Below are 23,132 nucleotides of genomic sequence, written 5' to 3'. Positions count from 1 at the left end.
TCAAAATTTTGAGGTGTTCCCAGATCTTGCACAGCAGCTATCTATGGCACTAAAAGTTCACAGACTGCAACTTCAGTTATGCAAATCAGCTAATTTATATATACTAAATAATTCAAACAGTTTGGTACTGAAATATTTCAAAGTAACACTAATTTGTGTGCAATAAAACAATGTACATTAAATAGTCAAAGCCAAATGTGTTTTTTTTATATATCTGAAGACTTTAGCTAAAACCCCTTTGTGGGTCATAATTACCTTAACCGTATTTGCAAGAGAAGGGAGGGAATTCCAAAAGGATAAATTTCAGGACAGATAATTGAAAACAACTGCGGTGAAAATTAAATTTTAAGATATCATGTATAATCACAGAGCACTCCAGAGAACTTTTAGTTTACCAGAGGCACAGAAACACGTCCTTAGTGTATATCAAAAAGGTACATTTACCAAGTACTTCTGCCCATTTATACTTGGATTATACTTGTACATTTATAAATAATCATGCTAGATGTAAACATACCTCTCAGCTCTATCAATATGTTCAAATGTTTCTTGTCCTACAGAAAGTATGCCATACACAAATAATAAGTCACCTATTGTCGAGCTACACTGACCCCAAGTGAAAACCAAACAAGCTTTTTTCTTGAGACCAATTTGGATTTAAATTTGCACAAAATCATTGTATAATTACATAGAATTATACATTAATGGATTTTAATAACCTTAATACATACTGCCGCAACCATTTTAAAGGGCTCAAGATTTCTAACAGACTAAGTAAAAGACCTATCCATACACTTTCCAATATTTTGGTTCTACTGACTGCAGAACCAGTGAAATTTCAGATTGCATTGCCCACATGTACAACTAGCATTATTGATAAAGATCTCCTTCTTAAATTGAAGTAAATACTTGCCTCCATTAACAACTCTTTGGTCTGTCCCAGAATTAGGACTGTAATCCGTTGTATGAGATCCAGCCCGGGAAGGTGGTGGGCCCGAGCTGGACTGCCCAATCCTTGGTGAATGCTGTCTTGTACTTCCCCAAGACATTCCATCCCTATTCCTTTGTCCTGGTGGAATGTACTTATTCTCCCTACGTAAAAAAGAACATAATTGATCTAAAAATAAAACATATGCATTGCAACATTGCTTAACTATAAAATGAACAATTAAACCATATACCCTCTAGTTACCATTACTTAAGTGTGAATTTGAATGGGGATGTAGTGGAGTATTCAATCATTGGGAAGACAAGTTGTAACTTCACCCACTACTTTCAAACTTGACCTTCAGATAAGTAGGAATGAAGTCTTGATCGGTTACTTTTCTACCACCTGATTGCAAAAAAGCACAATCATTGTATTCTTAACTGCTGTTTTGGCTTTCAGGACCATGTAAAGTAATAAACCTAGAACTGTTTCATTAATTGTTTCCTTGATAATCATTGTTGTAATACATTATTTTAATGTGTTGATTATAAGTATATTTTGTACAGGACAAAAATGTTGACATTTATAATAACCAAAATGATTTCTCAAGATGACTCAAATAGAGGGATTAAAATACATTCTTTAAATTTCATCATACTCTTTTCTTTTATCATACTCACTGCAACCTGGGGAGGTCAGTTTCAAAACAACAGGATAGCCACTTAGGACAAAGACAAGATTTGTTTTTACTTAGAAGGTTGTGAATCATATGAATTTTCTACCCCATAGGGCTGTAGAAGCTCAGCCATTAAGCCTGTTTAGAGCAAAGATTGACCGATCTCTAAATATGAATTTCATGAAGGGATAAACACAGAACATAGAACAATACAGCACAGAACAGGCCCTTCGGCCCACGAGGTTGTGCCGAACATTTGTCCTAGCTTAAGCATTTATCCATGTACCTATCCAATTGCCGCTTAAAGGTCACCAATGATTCTGACTCTGCCACTCCCACAGGCAGCACATTCCATGCCCCCACCACTCTCTGGGTAAAGAACCTACCCCTGACATCCCTCTATACCTTCCACCCTTCACCTTAAATTTATGTCCCCTTGTAACACACTGTTGTACCCGGGGAAAAAGTCTCTGACTGTCTACTCTATCTATTTCCCTGATCATCTTATAAACCTCTATCAAGCCACCCCTCATCCTTCGCCGTTCCAATGATAAAAGGCCTAGCACTCTTAACCTATTCTTCATTCCAGGCAACATCCTGGTAAATCTCCTCTGCACCCTCTCCAAAGCTTCCACATCTTTCCTAAAGTGAGGCGACCAGAACTGCACACAGTACTGGAGATAAAGGAGATAATGTGGGGAAAAAGATTTTGAAGGAAATGATCTGCCATGGTTATGCTGAATAATGGAGCAAGCTCAATGGGCTGAATGATTTGCTTTGTTTCTCAGGATGGATGGTACTCCATGTGAAGAAATATTAACCAGGGCAAGCTGCTAGGAGATCTTCATTTAGTTGAAAATCCACTGGAAGTTATTTTCTCTTTCTTATCTTCTGTATAATTTCCCCTTGCATTCTTCACATGCCTCTTAAAATAAATAAATCTGGGATAGGTCACTTTTGCTTAAGCTTTAGCCAACCTCTCGCTTCATGTGATTTAGGCTATAATCATAATTTTCCTGGATTTCTCGAGTTGGTTTATCTGTCTGTTTACAAGACTGGTTCCAGGGATGACAAGGCTGACAATATGAAGAGTGACTGGGTTGGTTAGGACTATAATCGTTGGAGTTTAGAAGAATGAGAGGGGAATCATTCAGGCACCCGTAAAATTCTAGCAGGACTGCTTAACGATATGGGATAGTCAGTAAAGACTGAGATGGGGAGGAGGGGCAATTTCTTCTCTCTGCGTGGTGAGCCTTTAAAATTATCAGCCACAAAGTGGAGGCAGCCAAAACATTATAAGTTTTGAAGGAGGGATTAGATACAGGAGATTCCCAATTTACAAATGCTCACATACGATCCCACATTGGGTGTCATTTTAAAGACCAACATACAAACATTGCCTGTACTTACAAACAACTGGTTTATATTATCCTGTGTCATGTTCCAACATGTGCACAAATCAACTTACAAATGGACTCAACACCACAGAACCCATTTGCAATCCTTTAACACTTCTTAGGATTAAAGGGGTCAAAGCATATGGGATGAAAGTGGGAAAAGTGTATCAAGTTGGATGATCTGCTATTATATTTTTGCAAGGTTTGTAGCTCAGGTTGAGGTTTAGGGTGTAGGTTTGCTCACTGAGCTGTAGGTTTGATATCCAGACGTTTCATTACCTGGCTAGGTAACATCATCAGTGGCGACCTCCAAGTGAAGCAAAGCTGTTGTCTCCTGCTTTCTATTTATATGTTTGTCCTGGATGGGTTTCCTGGTGATATAATTTCCTGTTCATTTTCTGAAGGGTTGATAGATGGTATCCAAATCTGTGTGTTTGTTTATGGCGCTGTGGTTGGAGTGCCAGGCCTCTAGGAATTCTCTGGCATGTCTTTGCTTAGCCTGTCCCAGGGTAGATGTGTTGTCCCAGTCGAAATGGTGGGTTTTTTTTTCACTCCAACCATAACGTATAAGTGTATTAGTGGGCGGCACGGTGGCACAGTGGTTAGAACTGCTGCCTCACAGCGCCAGAGACCCGGGTTCAATTCCCGCCTGTGTGGAGTTTGCACGTTCTCCCCGTGTCTGCGTGGGTTTCCTCCGGGTGCTCCGGTTTCCTCCCACAGTCCAAAGATGTGCAGGTCAGGTGAATTGGCCATGCTAAATTGCCCGTAGTGTTAGCTAAGGGGTAAATGTAGGGGTATGGGTGGGTTGCGCTTCGGCGGGGCGGTGTGGACTTGTTGGGCCGAAGGGCCTGTTTCCATACTGTAAGTAATCTGAATCTGAAAAACGTCATAAACAAACACATGGCATCTAGATGCCATCTATCAACCCCTCAGGAAACAAACAGGAAATTATATCACCACAAACCCCAGGAACCCCATCCAGGAGAAAGATATAAATAGAAAGCAGGAGACAACAGCTTTGCTTCACTTGGAGGTCGCCACTGATGATGTTACCTAGCCAGGTAATGAAACGTCTGGATATCAAACCTACAGTTCAGCGAGCAAACCCACACCCTAAGCTACTTTATTATTGAATGGCAGAGCAAGATCTGAGGGTTGGATGGCTTACTCCTTCTATTTTCCACCTTTTTGTGTGTTACCGAAAGCTAGGACCAACATTTTGAATTTAAAAAAATGTTTCTGCACTATTATTAACTCCCATACTACTTGTTTATTTACTCAATCCACCTTGGGCAGATCTCCATTCATAACTTTGCACTTGGCTTTAATATTCTTGTTTAGGACTAAGCATGTCATTCTTAATGTGGAATTGAATTGTATCCTGATCACTTCATTCCCCAGAGAATTTTCTACAATAAGTAATTAAATACTGCAGAATACTACATCTGTATAAAAGTGCGATAGTACCTGGGGGTGACAGCATGGCTCTCTTTTTCATTGGGAGATCTTTGTACAGCCGTGTATTTCTCCTCTTCTGTCCTTTCATCATTTTCTAATGCAACTCTTGCCTTATATTGGGCACTTGATTCTATTTCTTCAGCAAGTTGAGCTGCTCTAGCTTCACGTCGTAAAAATTCTTCAGAATTATCCCTTTCCAAAGGTACTCTGTGTGTGATACACAGATAAAATAAGTTCGAGAAAACCACAACCATAAAAAGTGATAAAAATCTTTAGACCTATTAAAAATAATATGAAGCAAATCTGATTTTAAAAATAATTGCTGTAGAAAACAAAGGAACACCAAGAAAGTTAGAATTGCAAAAAATAAAGGATAAAATTAAGAATATTCTCTTTTATAGGGCAAAGAAATAGAAAGGTTATAATAAATATATTTGTCTTAAACCTGGTAAAGCGGGGCTAAAAATGTGAAACTAACATTCACTCAATCAGGAAATTATAGTGGAGTGCTGTCATACTGGGTAGCAGATCTGGCTCCATGGTATATATAAATAGAATTCTGGATCAGTGGTGCTGGAAGAGCACAGCAATTCAGGCAGCATCCGAGGAGCTTCGAAATCGACGTTTCGGGCAAAAGCCCTTCATCAGGAATAAAGGCAGAGAGCCTGAAGCGTGGAGAGATAAGCTAGAGGAGGGTGGGGGTGGGGATAGAGTAGCATAGAGTACAACAGGTCAGTGGGGGAGGAGATGAAGGTGATAGGTCAGGGAGGAGATACTACTTTAGCCAAATAGAATTTATGCTCAACTTTTTCAGCTTCTTTTTTAAAAAATCATTCTTTTAAATGTGATGACAAAGAAAAGAAGTGGATTTACAGCCAGTTTTCCAATATGCCATTCACATTCAATTTTTTAAATCTTGAAAAGAGCTGTCAAAGCGGAAAAATGGAAGGCTTTAACAGGATTATAAATAATAAAACCAAAATAATTACCCAAGGTGTTTATTGAAATCTGTGCACTTACGTATAGGAGGATAAACTGCTGTCATAGGTGGATCTCACGCCATAAGTTTCCTCATTAAATCTGAACATATCATTGGGATCCCAGCCGTTAGACTGAGGTAAGAAAGAAAATTTTTTTTTAAACCAGCAAGAAACTGTACCAACAATTTATTTTTCTACACAAAAGGTTACACATCCTTTGAGTGTCATAATCAATTTTCAATAAATATTAATTTACAAGTAAAAGGCCAGCCAAATAATGATCTCAAATGGAGATCACACCTTTCTTGATACCCAACAAAAATATTACTTCACATATGAAGAAACGATCAAGATGTTCATGCACCAAGTTATATTTAATTCCTTGGTCCCTAGCAAAATCTACATCAGTAATTTGAAATGAAAACAGTACTGCAATGTAATATTACTGATGTAGTCTGTGCTTATAGCAGTGATTTATATGAAATTCACATCAAATGCTTCTAGTTTGCTTCACAAGCACATCGGATTAAAAATTAAGTAAAACTACAGCAGAGTATCACAATTCCACAAAAATTCTGAAAGAATTACAAGCAGCAGAATATTCAATATTTTTCCAACTGCACAAAGTTGTGTAACTGAAGAACTCACCAGTTAATTTCAAAACTAAATAAATATAACTCCTTAGATTTATTTGTGGAACGCATTCAAATATCTTCTGAACAATGACTCTCATACTATGTCAGAGCTAATAGGTTTCTCGTTCCCAAAGGCAATTCAAATTGAAAACAGTGAGCCAACTATACAGAGAGCTTGGCCACAGTCTAAATATAATGTTATTTCCTTCCTAAAAAAACGTTACAATGATACAACACAAGTAAGAAACAACTTAATATATTTTGGTTTTTTTTGGTCGTTATTTAAATTCAGAATTGAAAGAGCTTACCACATCCGATTCCAGAGCTTCCAAATCTTCATTGGTGCTATCACCACCATCCCATGGTTCTAGATCTTTGTCTTTATGTTCACCATTTAGTCTTGAGCCTATGGCAGCATCGGTGAAAGCATCTGAAACAGTATTTTTTTTAAAAAAGCTATTGTATTAATCTGCAGCATCAAAATTTTTACAGTTTCACAACTAAATTACTTCATTTTATGGAAACAAATGCTGCTCCAAAATATTAGCTTGAGACCACAGTAATAGCTAATGGATAAACAAGTTTATACTGGGAGTCTAAAAAGACACTTTAAGGTGATAATTAATGCTTGCATTTCAAATTAAGCACCAGTAGGAAATTCACGTTTAGAATTTTCATGTTCTTAAATTTGAGAGAGAATGTGAAAAGGTTGCCCTTGGGTATTAACACATACTACCAAACGGAAGATACAGGTATGACAATAATCTCTTTTAGTTTCCAAACATTGCTGTGCTAGGCAAGAAATTCTGGGCAGAAAGCAAGGCAGGCCCAATAGGAAAAAGTTGGGTCAAGGAGATGAATTGTTGCAATCATGTGCTTCCTATTTGTTACTCAAAGACTGGAAAAAATTGACTGCTGCCCACTTGTCCACAATGGCAGCCTAAAACCTTGAAATACCTCAGATAAATGGGCCAACAAAAGCTTTCAACAAAAAGATGTTTAAGTGCAATTTTGAAAAATACTAAAACATTACATGCATGATGTCAGATCTGATCAGTTGTCTAAATGCCTTGTGCCTGCACATACACTATAACTAAACAAAGATGTGAATATGTGACTGAGGAAAACATGCACGAAGCAAGCAAAATCAGTTCTCTCTTGCAAGTTGATCATTTTAACTCTGAAGTTCATACCATTTTTTTTGTACAGCATGAATTTCACCTATTTGGTTTCTGCAGATTTGCAGGAGTATCACTGTGTGCTCCAGGATGAGAGAACAATGCGACCTATTCTGCTGATAGATCCTACATATTACAGAACACTAAGAGCAACCTCAGATGACAAACCCCATCTTCCTAAAATATCGAGCTGCCGTTTTGTTCTTTGCAAAATGTCAGTTAAGATGGAAACAGCATAGAAAATGCAGCCATTGCAGAGATATCAACAATTTATTTAACAATGCATAGTTCAAGGTTGATCTAGATTGTCATCAGCTGATCTCAGTAAGGCCTGCATTTAAGACTACTACAATTAGTCATATTACCTCGGCTCAGCGCAAAGACGAAGAAATGAAAGGTGATCCAAGTATCATATTCATAGACAAAGGCTCAAAACATACTATAAACTACGTGGGTATGGAGTCAAGGGAAATCAGTATGTTCAAACAAACTGCTATTTCCTATGAAGGAGCAGGTAGGAAAAATACCAGTTTACATCTGTGGTAACAGAACACAAAAGGGGCTCTTTTGTGGCACAAACTATTCATAACATCTGGATATATTTTTATTTGATGCATCACTTGTTTCTACAGAACAGATGAGATAACTACACAAAATATTCGAATACAAAAGAGCCTTTTCATTTTAAGGAATGTGCCAGATCTCTGAAAAAACTATTCATTCAATCTAATTGCTTTGCCTACCCCTGCTCCTCAACATTTTATCAAATTTTATCCACTTACAGATCAAAAAGGGTCATGAATTCTAACTCAATCAATTTCAGTTAAACTGCTAAACTGCTTAAAATAAATTTCCATAGCTGCTCCTTTCATTTCTTTGAATGTTTAAACATTGTTTATATTTACTGGCCTGCAAATTTTATTCTTCACTTCATTTAAAAACCCCTCAATTTTGAACATTTCCAACAAATGTTTTAAACTTCTTCCAAAAATAACCCCAGTTCCTTTGCCGAATGGGTATCTGGCAAGCATCTAATACTAATACACTGCATTACTCTAGACTTGTGTACTGAGGTCATAACTGTCAGCAGTCATACCTGAAACATTTGATAAGGATCATGGGAGACTGCTTCACAAACTCTGGCAAGCGGAGACAAATGCAAAACCATACCATTTGTTGCAAATGTTACAAGGCAGAATAAATATGAACAGTAACTGATGGTCACAGTAAGGGGCTCTTTTGTGGCACAATGGTAATGCCCCTACTCCAGACCAGGAAGCCTAGGTTCAAGTCTCACCTGCTCCAGAGGTGTGAAATAACATCTCTGAACAGGTTGCTTCAAAAAACAAAAATTTAAAAAAAAGATTGATAGTCACAAACATGCTATTTTCTTCCAGGCATGCAGTACTACTACTACGTTGTTATTAATCAATGACCTGAATGGCTGTATTATTCACTCAAAACAGTGTTACTTATTTTCTGTTCCTAAAAACTGATTTTCCTTTCATTTTTGCTTGCTTCTTCTCCCTCTTTGGCTGTTACTTTTCAACGTATCTAACAAAAAAAATCCCACAAAAGTGCCACTTAGCTCTAAGTATCCACATCTCTTGAAATTCTATGTGTATTATCCAAGGAGTCGAGGGTGTCTCATGAATGCTATCATTTTTAATTTAGTATAGCAAAAATAATTTAATACTGTAAACTATTTTCTGAAGCAGAGGTGGTCTTCAGGGAGTATTATTTACACTTATAAAATAACAAGTTATCACTCACCAATGTCACATTATAATCAAAATAACGCATGTGTTTTCCTTTCCATTAAAGTAATAACTGCAAGATTTTGCATATATTACAGGCAACACTCCAATCCCTCAAGTAATTCTGTGATGACAGGCTACAAAAACTTTATAAAATGAAAGGAGACCTAAAGTTGCAATTGTACAACAACAGTAAACTCAAGGATTCAGGATGGTGAAAAGCATAGCAAGGCACTGTGTAAGTTAACTGTGGGCTACATGATTGAATTTGTGTGGTTCTAACAACCATGTAAATATCATTACAATAGGATTTTTGGTTTATAGTAAATTACACAGTGACAATGTAATTTTAAATAAGACCAACTGCTTTATGGACTTAATCTGCTAGAGATTGCCCATAATCATTAGTTACAATAATAAAGATCATGTTCCCTCCTTCAGAAAGCAAAGCCCTTAGAAATACTACAGGAACAGTCATGTGATTTGTATAATCACTGAACATGCTAAAGAAGCTATAAACCTTTTGTCTCACTTCAGTAACATTAGAATGCCCTAACCATTGCTGGGAAAATGCATACAAATTGTATAATTTGTCTTCTGAAGAGTCACATTTGACTCAACATGGTAATTCATTCCTGGCCAGCTTTGCTGAGCATTTTCAGCACTGATTTTTTTCCAAAAATTGTCTCTATTCCTTTTGGGTAGTAGAAATTATTTGATTTTGTAAACTATTTTCTGAATCAACAGCGGTCTTTAGGGAGTGTTATTTATTTTTATAAATCCATTTAGGCAAACCACATTAACCTATTATCAGCATAACATTACAATCAAAACAATGAGTGTTTAGAAAATTTGCTGGAAATGCTATAATTTATTTCAAAGTATCTTTTTTTCTTTTTAATCATTAGTTTTAATAAGAAAAGCTGAGATTTAAAGATTTTTTCAAGATGCAGAAACGTTGCTGCATTGTTTCTATATTCTCCAGCTAAATGCTGATAATGCTCAAATTCACATCAAATTTTCTTTTTGAATTGCCAATACAATTTGGCAAATGTCATGAGATTTGTAAATGCTACCAGTATGAAGCTGTTGTAAGTTTTTGTAAAAATGCGCTGCTTTGAGGAAAATCAATAACCTTAAAATAAAGTCCTTTTCAACTTATCAAATTAAATAGTTCTTGTTGCTCAATCAGGAATTCAGAATAAATCAACTGCAAGGAATTGCTCTTTAAAATGGAAGTGGTTTCCTACTTATAACTTTATCTGTTATTGGAAATAACAGATATAATATTTATACAAGCAAATGCACAGTTTTATACAACTTTATATAATTTAAGTTGCACATTCTTCACACCTGACTAAAGATAATTTAGGACAAATGCTAATATATATATATTCAAAGACCACTCCAGTTTTAACTTGATGTGCACTAAGGTGAAGTTGATTTTACATACATTCCCCAATAAATTAAAATCAGTTCAGACTAAAAATCCAAATGATTGTTCTTAAAGCAGTTATTGACTATATTTAGTAGCTTTGAGCACCACTTGAATTTTAACATGCCATTTTTTCAAAGATGCACTGCCAGTTTAACATAGGTCACAAGCAGGTATTAAGCTTAGAGTCAGTTTGAAATAAATGGGACAGTGTTAATATACATATATGGTAGAAAAACAAAGTAAACATCAGAATTACCTGTTTCAGATGGAACTACAGAGATCAGAAAGAGAAGGTGGAAAAAAGAAACAATAATCAGTAAACAAACATATTTTAAGGATTATGAATAACCTGCCTGGCAGATATACTTAACTGTGACAACTTACTAAAACTATTGTGGATGGGGTCAAAGTGAGGAGATGATCATGCAGGAAACAGTTTATCCACTTTCTACTAATGTCACAGCATATTAAAACAAATTTCCTAATAGCATATTGCAATGTGAAGCAGAGTGAACACAAGTAGACAGGTGTTGGAGTGGGTGGGGAAGATATCAGTGAGCAGGGATCCAGGCAAAGTGAAGGCCAAAGAAATAAAGAAAGGGACGCAGTGAGAGAGAAGGAGAGAGATAGGTGGGGGGGGAAGGGAGAGAAAGAGGGGAGAGGAGACCGAAGGGGGGGGGAGGAAGAGAGGCGGCGGCCGGGGGAACGACAGAGGTGGGGGGGGGGGGGGGGGGGGAACAGACAGAGACGGACAGATGACAAAAATAACAAGCGAAAATTGATCTGAAACATGAAGAAATGAACCAACAGTTGTTTGCCTATCTAGGAGCAAATTACTGCAGATGCTGGAATCTGTAGTGAAAACAACAAATGTTGGAGATATGTAAGTAAGTTAGTTCACTGAGCTTGAAGGTTTGTTTTCAAATGTTTTGTCACCATACTAGGTAACATCATTAATGAGAGTTTCCAGTGAAACACTGGTGCTATGTTCTGCCTCTCTCTCTTTATAGTGTGTTGGTTTCTTAAGGTGAGTAATGCCATTTGTTTTTTTTCTTTTCAAGGGCAGGTAGATAGGATCTAAATCAGTATTTATTGATGGAGTTCTGGTTAGAATGCCCCTTTTCGCATCAACTAAATCAACCTGGCCAAAGAAACACTGGCATCACTACTAGGCAGCACCAACTTCATCAAAGACAACATCCTCAAGCTAGTGGATCTGTGCATCACCACTCACTTCACATTCAATAGCAAAACCTGCAAACAAGTCAACAGAACACTTATAGGATCACCAGTATGAGGACTTATAGCAGAAGCAGTAATGCAGAGACTTGAACAAGTTTCCCTCCCAACTATCCAACCCAAACTTTGAGTCCATTACATAGATGACACTTTCTGGATGTAAGTTTGCTCACTGAGCTGGTAGATTCATTTTCAGATGTTTCGTCACCATACTAGGTAACATCATCGGTGAGCCTCCAGTGAAGCACTGGTGGTATGGCCTGCTGTGTGTTTCGGTTTCCTTGGGGTGGCGGCATCATTTCCAATTCTTTTTATCAGGGGGTACCACCATTTACCACCCTGAGAAAAAGAAGAAATGACATCATCCACCTAAGGAAACCTTAACAAATAAAAGCGGGCCATACCACCAGTGCTTCACCAGAGGCCTGTACACTTTATTATTCTACCCTTTGACCTTAATTGGTCCTAGACCCTTTTGAGAAGCTTATCGTTTGTTGTTTTGCGTTCTCAATCTTCTGAGCTAAATAAACCTATTCAGTCCAAAGAATATTGACTCTCAAGTTAAGGTGCACTATTAATTTGTGATTAAGGTATTTTTCACAGCTTTTTAATATAATTTGTTAACTATTCTTCCATCCCATGAACCTTGCAGCTCTGCAAGCAAACTTACATCCAGTACCTCAACCTGAGCTATAAATCTTCTTAAAACTCGCTAGATGACACCTTTGTGATCACGAAATGGAACAAATTAGAGGGAACATACAAAACCACAAACAATATTCTGACTGGCATAAAATTCATAAAAGAGGAGAACGACAACAGACCCCCATTCCTAGACGTGACAGTTAAACGTACAATTAACAGACAGCTTCAAACCAGCATCTACAGAAAAACAAACATATACCAAATACTTAACTTCAGAAACAATCATCCCAACACTCAAACGGAACTGTTTCAAGACATTATTTCAACGAGCTACATCATACTGCAGCACCCGAGAACTACAAAAAGAAGAAAAATATCTATACATTTTCAAGAAACAGGTACCCAATAAACACAGCCTGCCACTTCCTCAGAAGCGAACCCAAACAAGTAGACATAATGCAACCAAAAACTATAGCCACATTACTTTACAAAGGCATATCAGAAATGACTTCCAAACCACTCAGACCCTTTGGCATCATGGTAGTCCATAAACAGCAACTAATGAAGATACTACAGCAAATCTAACATCATTTACAAGATACCATGCAAAAATGGTTTAAAAAAAACACTACTACATCGTAAAAACTAGCAGGAAACTAGCCACTAAGATACATGAACACCAACTGGCCACCAAAAGACACGACCCACTATCACTAGTTTCTATACATACAAAGACTTTGACTGGGACAACACATACAGCCCAAGGACAGGCAAAACAAAAGAGACACATGAGAATTCTTTAGAGGCGTGGCATTCTAACCAGAACTCCATCAACAAACACATTGATTTAGATCCTATCTACCTTCCCTTGAAAATAAAAAATAAAGAGAGCTGGAAATGATGTCACCCACCTTAAGAAACCAAGACCTATAAATAGAGAGGCAGGATTAGCACCAACCCTTCAGAGATTTACCCCTACTATGGCGACAAAATGTTTGAAAAGAATCCTTCAAACTCAACGAGCTAACTTACATACTTATCAACCTGAGCTAAAACCTTTCTCACAAGTCGCTAATGCTAAAGATCACAGCAGGTCAGAAAACATCAAGCTTATGTTTCGAGTCTAGATGACTCTTCAGAGCTGAAGTGAAATGCAGAGGGGACAGCATTTATGCTGTAGGAGGGGGGGGGGGGGGGGGGGGGGGGGAGGAGGGGGAAAGAGAGAGAGAAGAGAGGAAGGGGGAGGAATGGGTCTACCATAGTGCCCCCACACCATCACCCGCCCAAAACTACTTCATAAATGTTCACCCCTCCACACTTCACATCAGCTCTGCAGTCACAGACTCGAAACGTTAGCTTGATCTCTCTTCATGGATGCTGTCTGGCCTGCTGTGATTTCCAGCATTTGTTGTTTGTCTGCTGTTTGCTCAGCTGTCAGAGGATCAACATTGATTGTATGAACCAATCCAAATCGCAAGACTGTTGATCATTGGGATTTTTCATTCACTACAACATCTACACGAAATTCTTAGAAAATTTGATAGCTTCTAATAAATAAGTTAGTTTTTTAAATACAAACTATTCTTTTAAGGGTCAAACAAGAGAATTATCAATTTGCGAAAATTGATTTCAAAACTGAGTCCAACAAATTTCATATAGTAGGTACCTCACTTATGCATTTGTAAAAGCTAAAACAACCATGATTCTGCAATTTTTATGACATTACTGCTACATGTTGAAAAATTGAAAAATTATAAAAGCTATCAATTATGTTTCAATTTTTCCAGCAAAATTGAAAGAGGGAGGGAATAGATAACTATGCATCTTAACTTGCTTCACTAATATATTCCGTATGCATCAAATCCAAGTAATTTAAATAGGCCCAGATATCTCTACCTCTAACAATAATGCAGCATGACTGTTTTCGATCACCTATATTTGGGAAACTGCTGCAGTATTTCTTCAGGGTTACATTTTTAGCTGGCTAGTCACTACTTTTCCTCAAAAGTTAGAAGTGAGCCATTTGCTGATTGCATTGTAAATTCTGACTGTCCCAAATAATGAAACAGTTTGTGGTTGCTCACAAGTTCAGTACAGCATGCAGTGGCAAAGCACATTCAAACTACACAAGTGCCAGAAAAAACACTTCCAATACAACAAAAGTGGAACCACCTCGCTTAAATGGTATTACCAAGATACATCACCAACCATTAACATCTTGAAGGCTCATCTTGCCTAGAAACCAAGCAAGTGTTGAAATTTTCATCATTTGCAACACAAGTAGCTCAGCACCATTTACAACAAAGCAGTCTGCTAGATCAGCAACCCATGAACTTTCACCACTAGTAAGATTGTTACAGATGCAATGCAGCAAGATATGAAGGCTCCTTCAATACACACCTCAAAATCTTCAACAAAAAATGCTTGGTCACAGCTGCATGGTCCTCTCCTGCCATTCACCATACATAGCTATGTCCTAGAATTTTTAAAACAGCATTGTAGCAGTACATGGACGGCAGAGACTGGAGGAAGCAACATGCATATTTAAGAAAGAAACAGATTTAAAGAAGCTAAAAGTGTCAAGTGGTTTGGGTATAGAGCAGGAATAGGTCTTTGAGATATAGAATTAACCCGGATCATGATGACTGGTAGAACAGGTTTGAAAGGCTGAATGGCCTACTTCTGCTCCTATTTTCTGTTTCTAAATTTGCTAGTTAAATCAGTTACTTCTTTTACCTTAAAATTCTTTACTAGAAAATGTGGAGTGACTATTACACTCCATTGCAGAGTAGCTAGATTTTTACAAATCAATTTATTTATTAAAATAACCATTTAATATTGAAGACTTGGCAGAGGTGTGATTTGGGGTGGCTTCAGTCTACAGGGATTGTTTCTCTGCCCATTCAAGTCAGTGGATGAAAAACCCAGGTGGTAGTGACTTTGTAGCTTACATTCCTCAACACTTTTTGACTGTCATCCCTGCCTTCCTAATAAATGGAAAATAGACATACCTAGAGTTTAAAATAGTTATCCACAGAATTATAGGATGCGATTGCTATCAACATTGAAAGTAGCAAATTAAAATACACAGCCTGTATTTTTAAGATCAAAGTATAGTTGAACAGTACTTTGCAATCTCGTCTTTCCACCAACTAAAAGCATATTAAAAACTCATTCGCTACCAAGTTGGACAATAGATGTCAAACAGGTCAGTGGTACACACATTCTGAGAACAACACTTAAAAGCAAACAGATGCTGAAAGATTTTGCAGTTAATCTGCAATCTCAAACTGAGTTTGGTTTTACTTTTAAATCCAATGGAAACAAAATATAGTAAATTAAGTGCCCAGCCTGTAAATTTTAAGATCAGCCAAACTGCAAGGTGAAATGCACTTTGTAAATTACCATTCAACATGATCATGGCTAATCCTTATCTCAACACTTTACCACAATACATCTTGGCACCTTCAGCTTCTAGAAATCATTAATTTCTTAAACACATGCAGTGGCTTTGACTCCACAGCCTTCTATGGTAGAGAATTCCACAGGTTCACTGCTAACCAAGTGAAAAAACTTCCCATTTTAGTGCTAACTGGCATACCATCTTTCCTGAAATTGTGACCCTTATTGTATACACCCAAATGAGGGAAATATTCCTACATCCGGTCTTTCCAAACCTTTCAGTATTTTGTTTAAATGAGATACTCACTTTCTTGGAAATTCCTGTGAATGCAGCCCTTTCAACCCAATCTCTAATTAAACAAACCAGCCTTTCCAAGTCAAGTGAACACTGCACTCAATCTATGAAAGGTACATCCTCTCTTAGCTAACAGACTAAACCTGCACACAATACTCTAGGTGTGGTCTCAAGGGCCTGTCTTGCTCCAGCTGTACATTCTTGTTCTTGTACTCAAACCCTTGTGCAATGAAGTCCACCATATTATTTGTCTTCTCAACTGCTTGCTGCATCCACCGGTTTCATTTCAATGATTAGCGTACAAGGACAACCAAGTCCCTTTGTACATCAACATTCCTCAATCCTTCACCATTTAAATAACACTCTACCATGCTTGTGTGTTGAAACTGGTTAAATGTTGTGTAAAGTGTTCTCAAAACTGGATGACTAATACGTTCCCACCAGTTTGGTAAAAGCTTCATTTCTATTATATGCATCGGGCCCACATCATTACTTAAGCTTTTCTCATCATCAAACAAATCCTAACAGGTTTGCAAATAGTTTATTTTCCATGACCTCTTACGTTTCTGTAGCATTTCAGCAATATCTCAAACAAAAAAATCTCAGAAATGTTTAACTTCACTAAGATGCCATTTGGCCCATTGTATCTCCACCATTTTATTACTTAATGCCAAACTCTTGCCTTTTCTCCACATCTCTGCACACCAACTCTATCCAAAATAACCACCCAATGCCCCCTCAAATTGCCCAACTGAACTTTCCTCCACCAAGTTTCAAGATAGTGCATTCCATTTCCTAACTAATTTCTGTGTGAAAAAGATGTTTCTCCCACCCCCCCCACACACATCATCCTTGTTTAGATGGCACATCTATGCCCCTTTTTTCTGTTGAGCAGGAATAGCTTCTCCCCACCAACTTCATCTAGCCTGTTCATCATTTTGAAAACCTCTATCATATCGCTTTCCAACCTTCTTCTCATGAAGAACAGTCCCAACTTCTTCAATCTATCCTCTGAACTGAAACAATTCCTGGAACAATTCTTTTAAATCCTTTTCTGCATTCTCTCCAATGCATTCACATCATTCTACAATGTGATGCCCATAACTACATACAATATGCCAGATGAGATCAACATCACTAACTGCTTGCTCCGTCACCTTTATATTGTCATTCTTCTGACCAAAATGCATCACCTGTCATCTCTCTGCATTGAACCTCATCTGCCACTTATCAGCCTAGTCCACCAACATGTCAAAGCTTTTTTTGAATTCCATACTAACCTCCTCACTGAATGTTCTTTGATAACTATTTCATTTGTCTTTTGCAGATTACCTGCAATAATTTATACTTTAAAACTATCCCATCTTATGTGACTGGTTCTGAACAATATTGCTTCTATGCCACACGCCTTTTATTTAGGAAGTTCCATAATTCAAACCTACATGGCCCCCTAAAGTCTTGCGTATTCCCAGTAGAATTTCTTTAAATTCTTGACACAAGCAATCCTGTATTCTCCACTTCTACCATCCTGTTCTTGAATCATTTCACAATCACAGGTACACTCAAAAGCTATGATCTACTATCATGCACTGACAACCAAGGCAAACGTTTCAATCAAAGTTACTCCCATGGCCATATAGATTTCTCATGTGTGTTGAAGTTGGTAGTTTATCCTATTTTATTTAAACTAAGGTGCTCCTTCATAATGTGACCAACATTACTTCATATCATTTAATCTCCACTCATCATCCAAGCTTATCCATAGAAGTTCATTCTATAATCAATTAATTACTTTCACATTATCATCTCCATAAATTTGAGGGGACAGACTTTTTTTCTGATTTATCATATTTCTTGAAAACTTAATTATCACCCTTTACTAGTTGCAAACATCAAAATGTGCTTGGTCTCAACCTCCGATATGAAGACAATATCCAAAACTCATAGCTAAACAAACAGCGACGTAACTCATTTATACCATAAACACTTACCCTCTTGGTCTTGGTTAGAAAGTTTCAGCACAAAAATGGGAATGTTGTTTCCATATGTAAGATGGCTCCAATACCTCTCGCATAGACAAATCACTTGTCTTTAGTCACAACCACTCCAAATGGTTTATTTCTGCCATTTTGTTCACTCAATAGGCTTTATCTAATTTTAATACTGCTATCTCTAGACTTCAAATATTCTAAACTCATATTTGAACAGTCACTGCAGTTTCTAATGACTCAAAAATGTAAACATTCTTAGCCCCTTCAGCCTTATCCCTACAGTATGAGTTCTGAAAAATCCAATTGTGAAATTACTTCAAGTTCAATAGTTAATAACTCAGATTTTAAGCTTCCAAAATATTGGGTCCTAACTTTACATTGCATAAACTTAGATAATGGGCCATGCAATTAATACAATTTGTGATGACATGTCAAGTAACCAATAACATTTTCATAATCTTGTTCCATCTAATCAATGTGATACCCTCACTGAGACCATTTGATTGTGGGGATTAGCGTGAAACAGTGAGGGACTAAGTTTGGATACTGCTGAGTATGCATCCATGTATTTTCTTATGGCAGATCTTTCAAATAAAGTTTTGACCAGGGGAATGTAGATGTAAGAGTACTTTATTCAGTAAGAATTCTGCTTTAAAAAGATACTAAATTCATTATTAAATAAAATAAACATTAATGTCCATAGTTGCTCTATTGTTTTCTAGCTCAGATACCATGCTTCCAGTCCAAAATGTTACAGCTAATGTTACCGTACTACTTGGACCAATATTTTGGATTAGTCACCAGAAGGCCAATAATGGCATTAACTTCAGTCCAGACAGACAAAGTTGTAACATTAATTTACAGAATTTGCGATTACCATTGTCTTTAATAGCTAACGGAAAGCTGTAATTAATTATTAAATGCTTGCAGAAAGGTGATGGTGCAGGACATATGTCCCGAGAAATCATATTGCCAATTACTCAATATTTCCCTGGATTTTGTGCTGTGCAACAACCTGCACAAATTACATGTACATCGTTCAGCTCCCTATGAACATAGTTGTTCACATCAGAAGTTCAGTTTTTCTCATTTAACCCACACAGGACTGGCTCATAGGGTTGCATGATTAAATAACCGATTTTACAGAATCTAGCAAAACACGTTTATTGTTTGGTACACAGCTTAAGCAGCTTTAAACCTATTCAAGAACCTTTGGTAGGACTGGCAAAACCAGATAATTACAGAAAAAAACATGTATTTTTAGAAGATTTCCCCACAACCAAGGAAAATCCAAACCATTCCTTTTTATAGGATTTAACATTTTAAAATCCTCTTTGCATTCTCTCTATTGATAAAGAATTTTAATTTGAATTTTCATCATCTTTATCACATTAATAAAGTAAATTAATTTATCTTGCTGACACTGAAATACATTCTTATGTGCTGAAAAATGATTAAATACATAAAGAATGGTGGTACCACTGAAAGTTTCAATAAAAATGTGGAGTCCTTGCAAATAAACTTCTTACAAATGTTTCAACAGGTTGATTAACACCATCATCTGCTTCTATGTTTATAAAGTTGCTAACATTGCTGAGAAATTGAAAAGTTGATCCAGTTCACTCTGGTTTAAAGATTATTTTGAACTTCAGAAAACAAAACTGTGTTAGTCTTAAACTGTATTATACCCACATATTTTTCATCAAAACTAAATTCAAGAAAGGCTGAGATCTAGATTAAACCTTTGTTTGAAAAATTCGTAACTATGATATAGAAGAGTATAAACTTTTATACTTGTTGATCTACATCACTTTTCAGTTATTCCTTCCAAGGACCTGCTTAGACCAAATCACGTATGTTTATTATTTCAATTGCACCGTTGGAGGAACTCAGTTATGTCCTAAAATTAAAATCTTATTTTGTTGATTGCCTTTTACTTCTGATCACTTTATTCTCTCTATCAACTTGATTCCAGAAGTCGCTGTACTCATTCTTTGAACTAAATACATATGTTTGAGATATATCAATTTTTTAAAAAGGAGGCAAAAAAATCAAAGCTGGTACATTTTGTAATTTAAAATTGATTTGACTATATTCAGCAAGATATTAGGATATGATATCCCTGTTTAAACAAAATATATTAGCAAGATTGGGATGGAAGAGTAGTTAATAAATTACATTAAAAAGCTGTGAAAAATACCTTGATAATCACAAATTAGTTAACGAATAGTGCACCACAACTTAAGACTCAATATTCTTTGGACTAAATACATTTATTCAGCTCAGAAGATTGAGAACGCAAAACAACAAAGGATAAGCTTCTCAAAAGGGTCTTGACCAATTAAGGTCCAAGGGTAGGTTAATAAAGTGTACAGGACTGTGGACTTTATAAACAGAAGCATAGGCTGGAAATCATGATAAAATTATACAATAAAAAAGGTTGAGCCTTCAACTGGAGTATCAGAATTGAAGTCCTGTATCCAATTCTAAACACATTCTGGGAAAGATGCAAAGACATTCACAAGAATGATTCTATAGATTAGTAAACTCAGTTATGTGAATAGGTTTGAGAAGTTGAGGCTGCTGTCCTTGGAGAAGGCAAAATTAAGAGATTTGATAAAGATACCTTGAATCACAAAAGATATGGATAAAGTAAAAATTGTACCCTTTGGTAGAAGGATCAAAACAAAAGTACATCAATTTAAGGTGACTTAAATTGATAAGCAAAGCAATGAGAAGGAAAACCTTTTTTATGCAGCTATTTAGAATAAATTACTTCCTTATACCTGTGCATGACTAATGGGGAACAGTTAGCTCAGTTGGCTAGACTGCTAGTTTGCAACACTGAGTGGTGCCAACAGCATGGATTCAATTCCCATACTTGCTGGGGTTACTCATGAAGGACCACTTGAAGCATGGTGGCCCTCTGGTTAAACCACCAGTCAACTCTAATTGGAGGGAAACTCTCAGGTCCTGCAAGACTTTGGAGACTTCAAATATCGCTGGAAAGGTCAGTATTTATTCTTCATCCCTAATTGCCTTTGTGATGGTGAGACCCTTCTTGAACCACTGCAATCTATCTGGTCTATGAACATCAACACAGTAATAGTAAGGGAGTTCCAGGATTTTGACACACCTCCACAAAGTAGTATGGTTCTAAGTGAGGATTATGCGCAACTTGGAAGGCGTGTGTATTAAGAGTTCCTATGCCCTGGTCCTTGTCTTTGCAGGTGGCAGAAGTCTAAGATTTGTAAAATGCTGTCACAAAAGGACTTTGGCAAGTTGCCACAGTGCATTTCTTGAATGGTGTTCACTGTTGCCACTACACACTAGTAGTGAAAAGTGTTTCTTCAGTGCCAATGGAGCTGAACTAGCCCATGCAAGATAACAGTATTCCAATATGCTTCTGAATTGTAGGTGAATGAGAAGCTTTGGTAAGACAGTTATTTACCTCAGAGTATACAGTCTCTGATGTGCTCTTACAGGCATAGTATTCTTACTACTAGTTGAGCTGTGTATCTGGTAAATGGTAAACCCAAGGATGGTGGTGGTTTGGATCTGAATTGCACTTCCTGGGAGTACAGTGGAGATGGATTCAATAGGGGCTTTCAAGAGACAAAGAAGAAAAAACTGGCAAGACTGTAGAAAAGAAGAAGTGAGGAATGGAACTAGCTAAGTTGATCTTGCCGAGAACTGGCATGGACATTGTGGCATTTCAGTAGCCATTCCACATGAAATTAGAAAACTGGAATTAAATACCGACTTTAGGATTAGATAACTTGCAAAGTACATGCAACCTCTATTTCTGAATAAAAGTTGTTTCATTCATTCCATTGTGATATTAAAGAGTTATTTTGCTCTGCTGACCTGCAAGAAATTGAATGCCCCCGGATAGGGTGGAATCTTATAGGTGGAATGTGGGAGGTTTACATTCCCATCCCTTACCATTCAGGGATTATTTACATTGTCATCCCTTATTCAGAGATCATAAAGAACATTATAGTTTAAATTGACTACTCCCTGCAGTTAAAAAAATGCAATTTACACCAGATCTGGCCATGAAGGGATAATTTGCATTACATCGTTTCTGGAGGTGAGGTGGTCACTGCATTGTATCTTGAGTGGCATGTAACTGTGAGGGAGTGAGTGGAGCTTGCCTTGTGAGCATTATCAACTGTGATGTAAAGATTTTGTATAAAGGAAGGACTGTTTCCTTTGTTCAGAGAGTGCTTCCCTGGACACACCTCAAGAATGGTGAGGTGCGTTCAGAGTTTCTCCAAAGCTTGTATTGTACTGTGCTTAATAAAATTTGGTTATTGTTCACTGAAGTTGGCATGTTGCAGTAGCATCAAGTGCCTAAGAACCTCAAGAAAAAAATAACTTAACACCATGTGGCGTTACTTTCCCTCATCGAATAGCAATAAATTAGATAATTGCTCTGGAGAGCCCGGACCAATCTTCTGATGGCTACTCAAAGCCAGTGAAATGTGAAAATTGTCCACCAAAAACATAAAATAACATATCAACAGCAACAAACATAGGTCAACTCCTGCCAACTTCCATGCTCAGGCAACAAAGTAACAATGTTCAGGAAAGTGTAGCTTTCTCAGGTGCATGGTTATTTTTACATTTGTAAGTTAATTTACAATCAGGCACTAAGAACATGAGAACAAAACAAAACCTTACCACGGAAAGAATTTTCTATGCATGTGCACTGGTAGCATTTTTAATGAAAGAACAAAACATCGAGATTGAACAGCCTTTTAAAGGGCTATTAGACCAACTTTAAAGCTTCCAGCTACATAGTAACACAAAAGGATGAATATTGTTTTGAGGTGTCAAGCAGATTAATCAGGCTTCCAGTAATTATTTCAATTGTAACTTTTAAAATTTTAAATAAAAACAAATGCATTTGGTTTCATGGCAAATGAGACTTTAAGGGAGAAAAGTGGGTGGTCATCAAGATCAAATACATACCACTTCTTAGCTATACTGTCAGTGTCATACAGCATGGAAACAGCCCCATGGCCTAATTTGTCCATGCTGACCAGGTTCCCTCTACCAAACTGGATAAGAGAAGGTTACATTCAGCTCCAGATGGTATATGGCAACC

General features: G+C 37.1%; 1 protein-coding gene across 6 annotated transcripts in view; it reads right to left on the bottom strand.

The window, feature by feature from the left end:
• The window catches only part of atxn2 (ataxin 2), a 105,504-nt gene that overhangs the window by 38,294 nt on the left and 44,078 nt on the right, over positions 1-23,132 (bottom strand). For 3 of the 6 annotated variants that reach the window (XM_043715670.2, XM_043715671.2, XM_043715673.2), the window contains exons 6-10: positions 10,704-10,718; positions 6,383-6,504; positions 5,480-5,571; positions 4,469-4,666; positions 914-1,092 (exon numbers count right to left, since the gene is read on the bottom strand). In XM_043715670.2, the coding sequence (XP_043571605.1) occupies positions 914-1,092; positions 4,469-4,666; positions 5,480-5,571; positions 6,383-6,504; positions 10,704-10,718 (606 nt within the window). The remainder of the gene's footprint in view (positions 1-913; positions 1,093-4,468; positions 4,667-5,479; positions 5,572-6,382; positions 6,505-10,703; positions 10,719-23,132) is intronic. The other 3 variants (XM_043715672.2, XM_043715674.2, XM_043715675.2) reach the window with 1 other exon arrangement.

This window comes from Chiloscyllium plagiosum, unplaced genomic scaffold (genome assembly GCF_037043375.1).
Source record: "Chiloscyllium plagiosum isolate Xiang-an unplaced genomic scaffold, Cpla_swu_hap1 HiC_scaffold_24, whole genome shotgun sequence".
Classification (NCBI taxonomy): Eukaryota; Metazoa; Chordata; class Chondrichthyes; order Orectolobiformes; family Hemiscylliidae; genus Chiloscyllium; species Chiloscyllium plagiosum.
The sequence above is the reverse complement of the archived record's forward strand: the minus strand, read 5'-3'. Positions and strand labels throughout refer to the sequence as shown.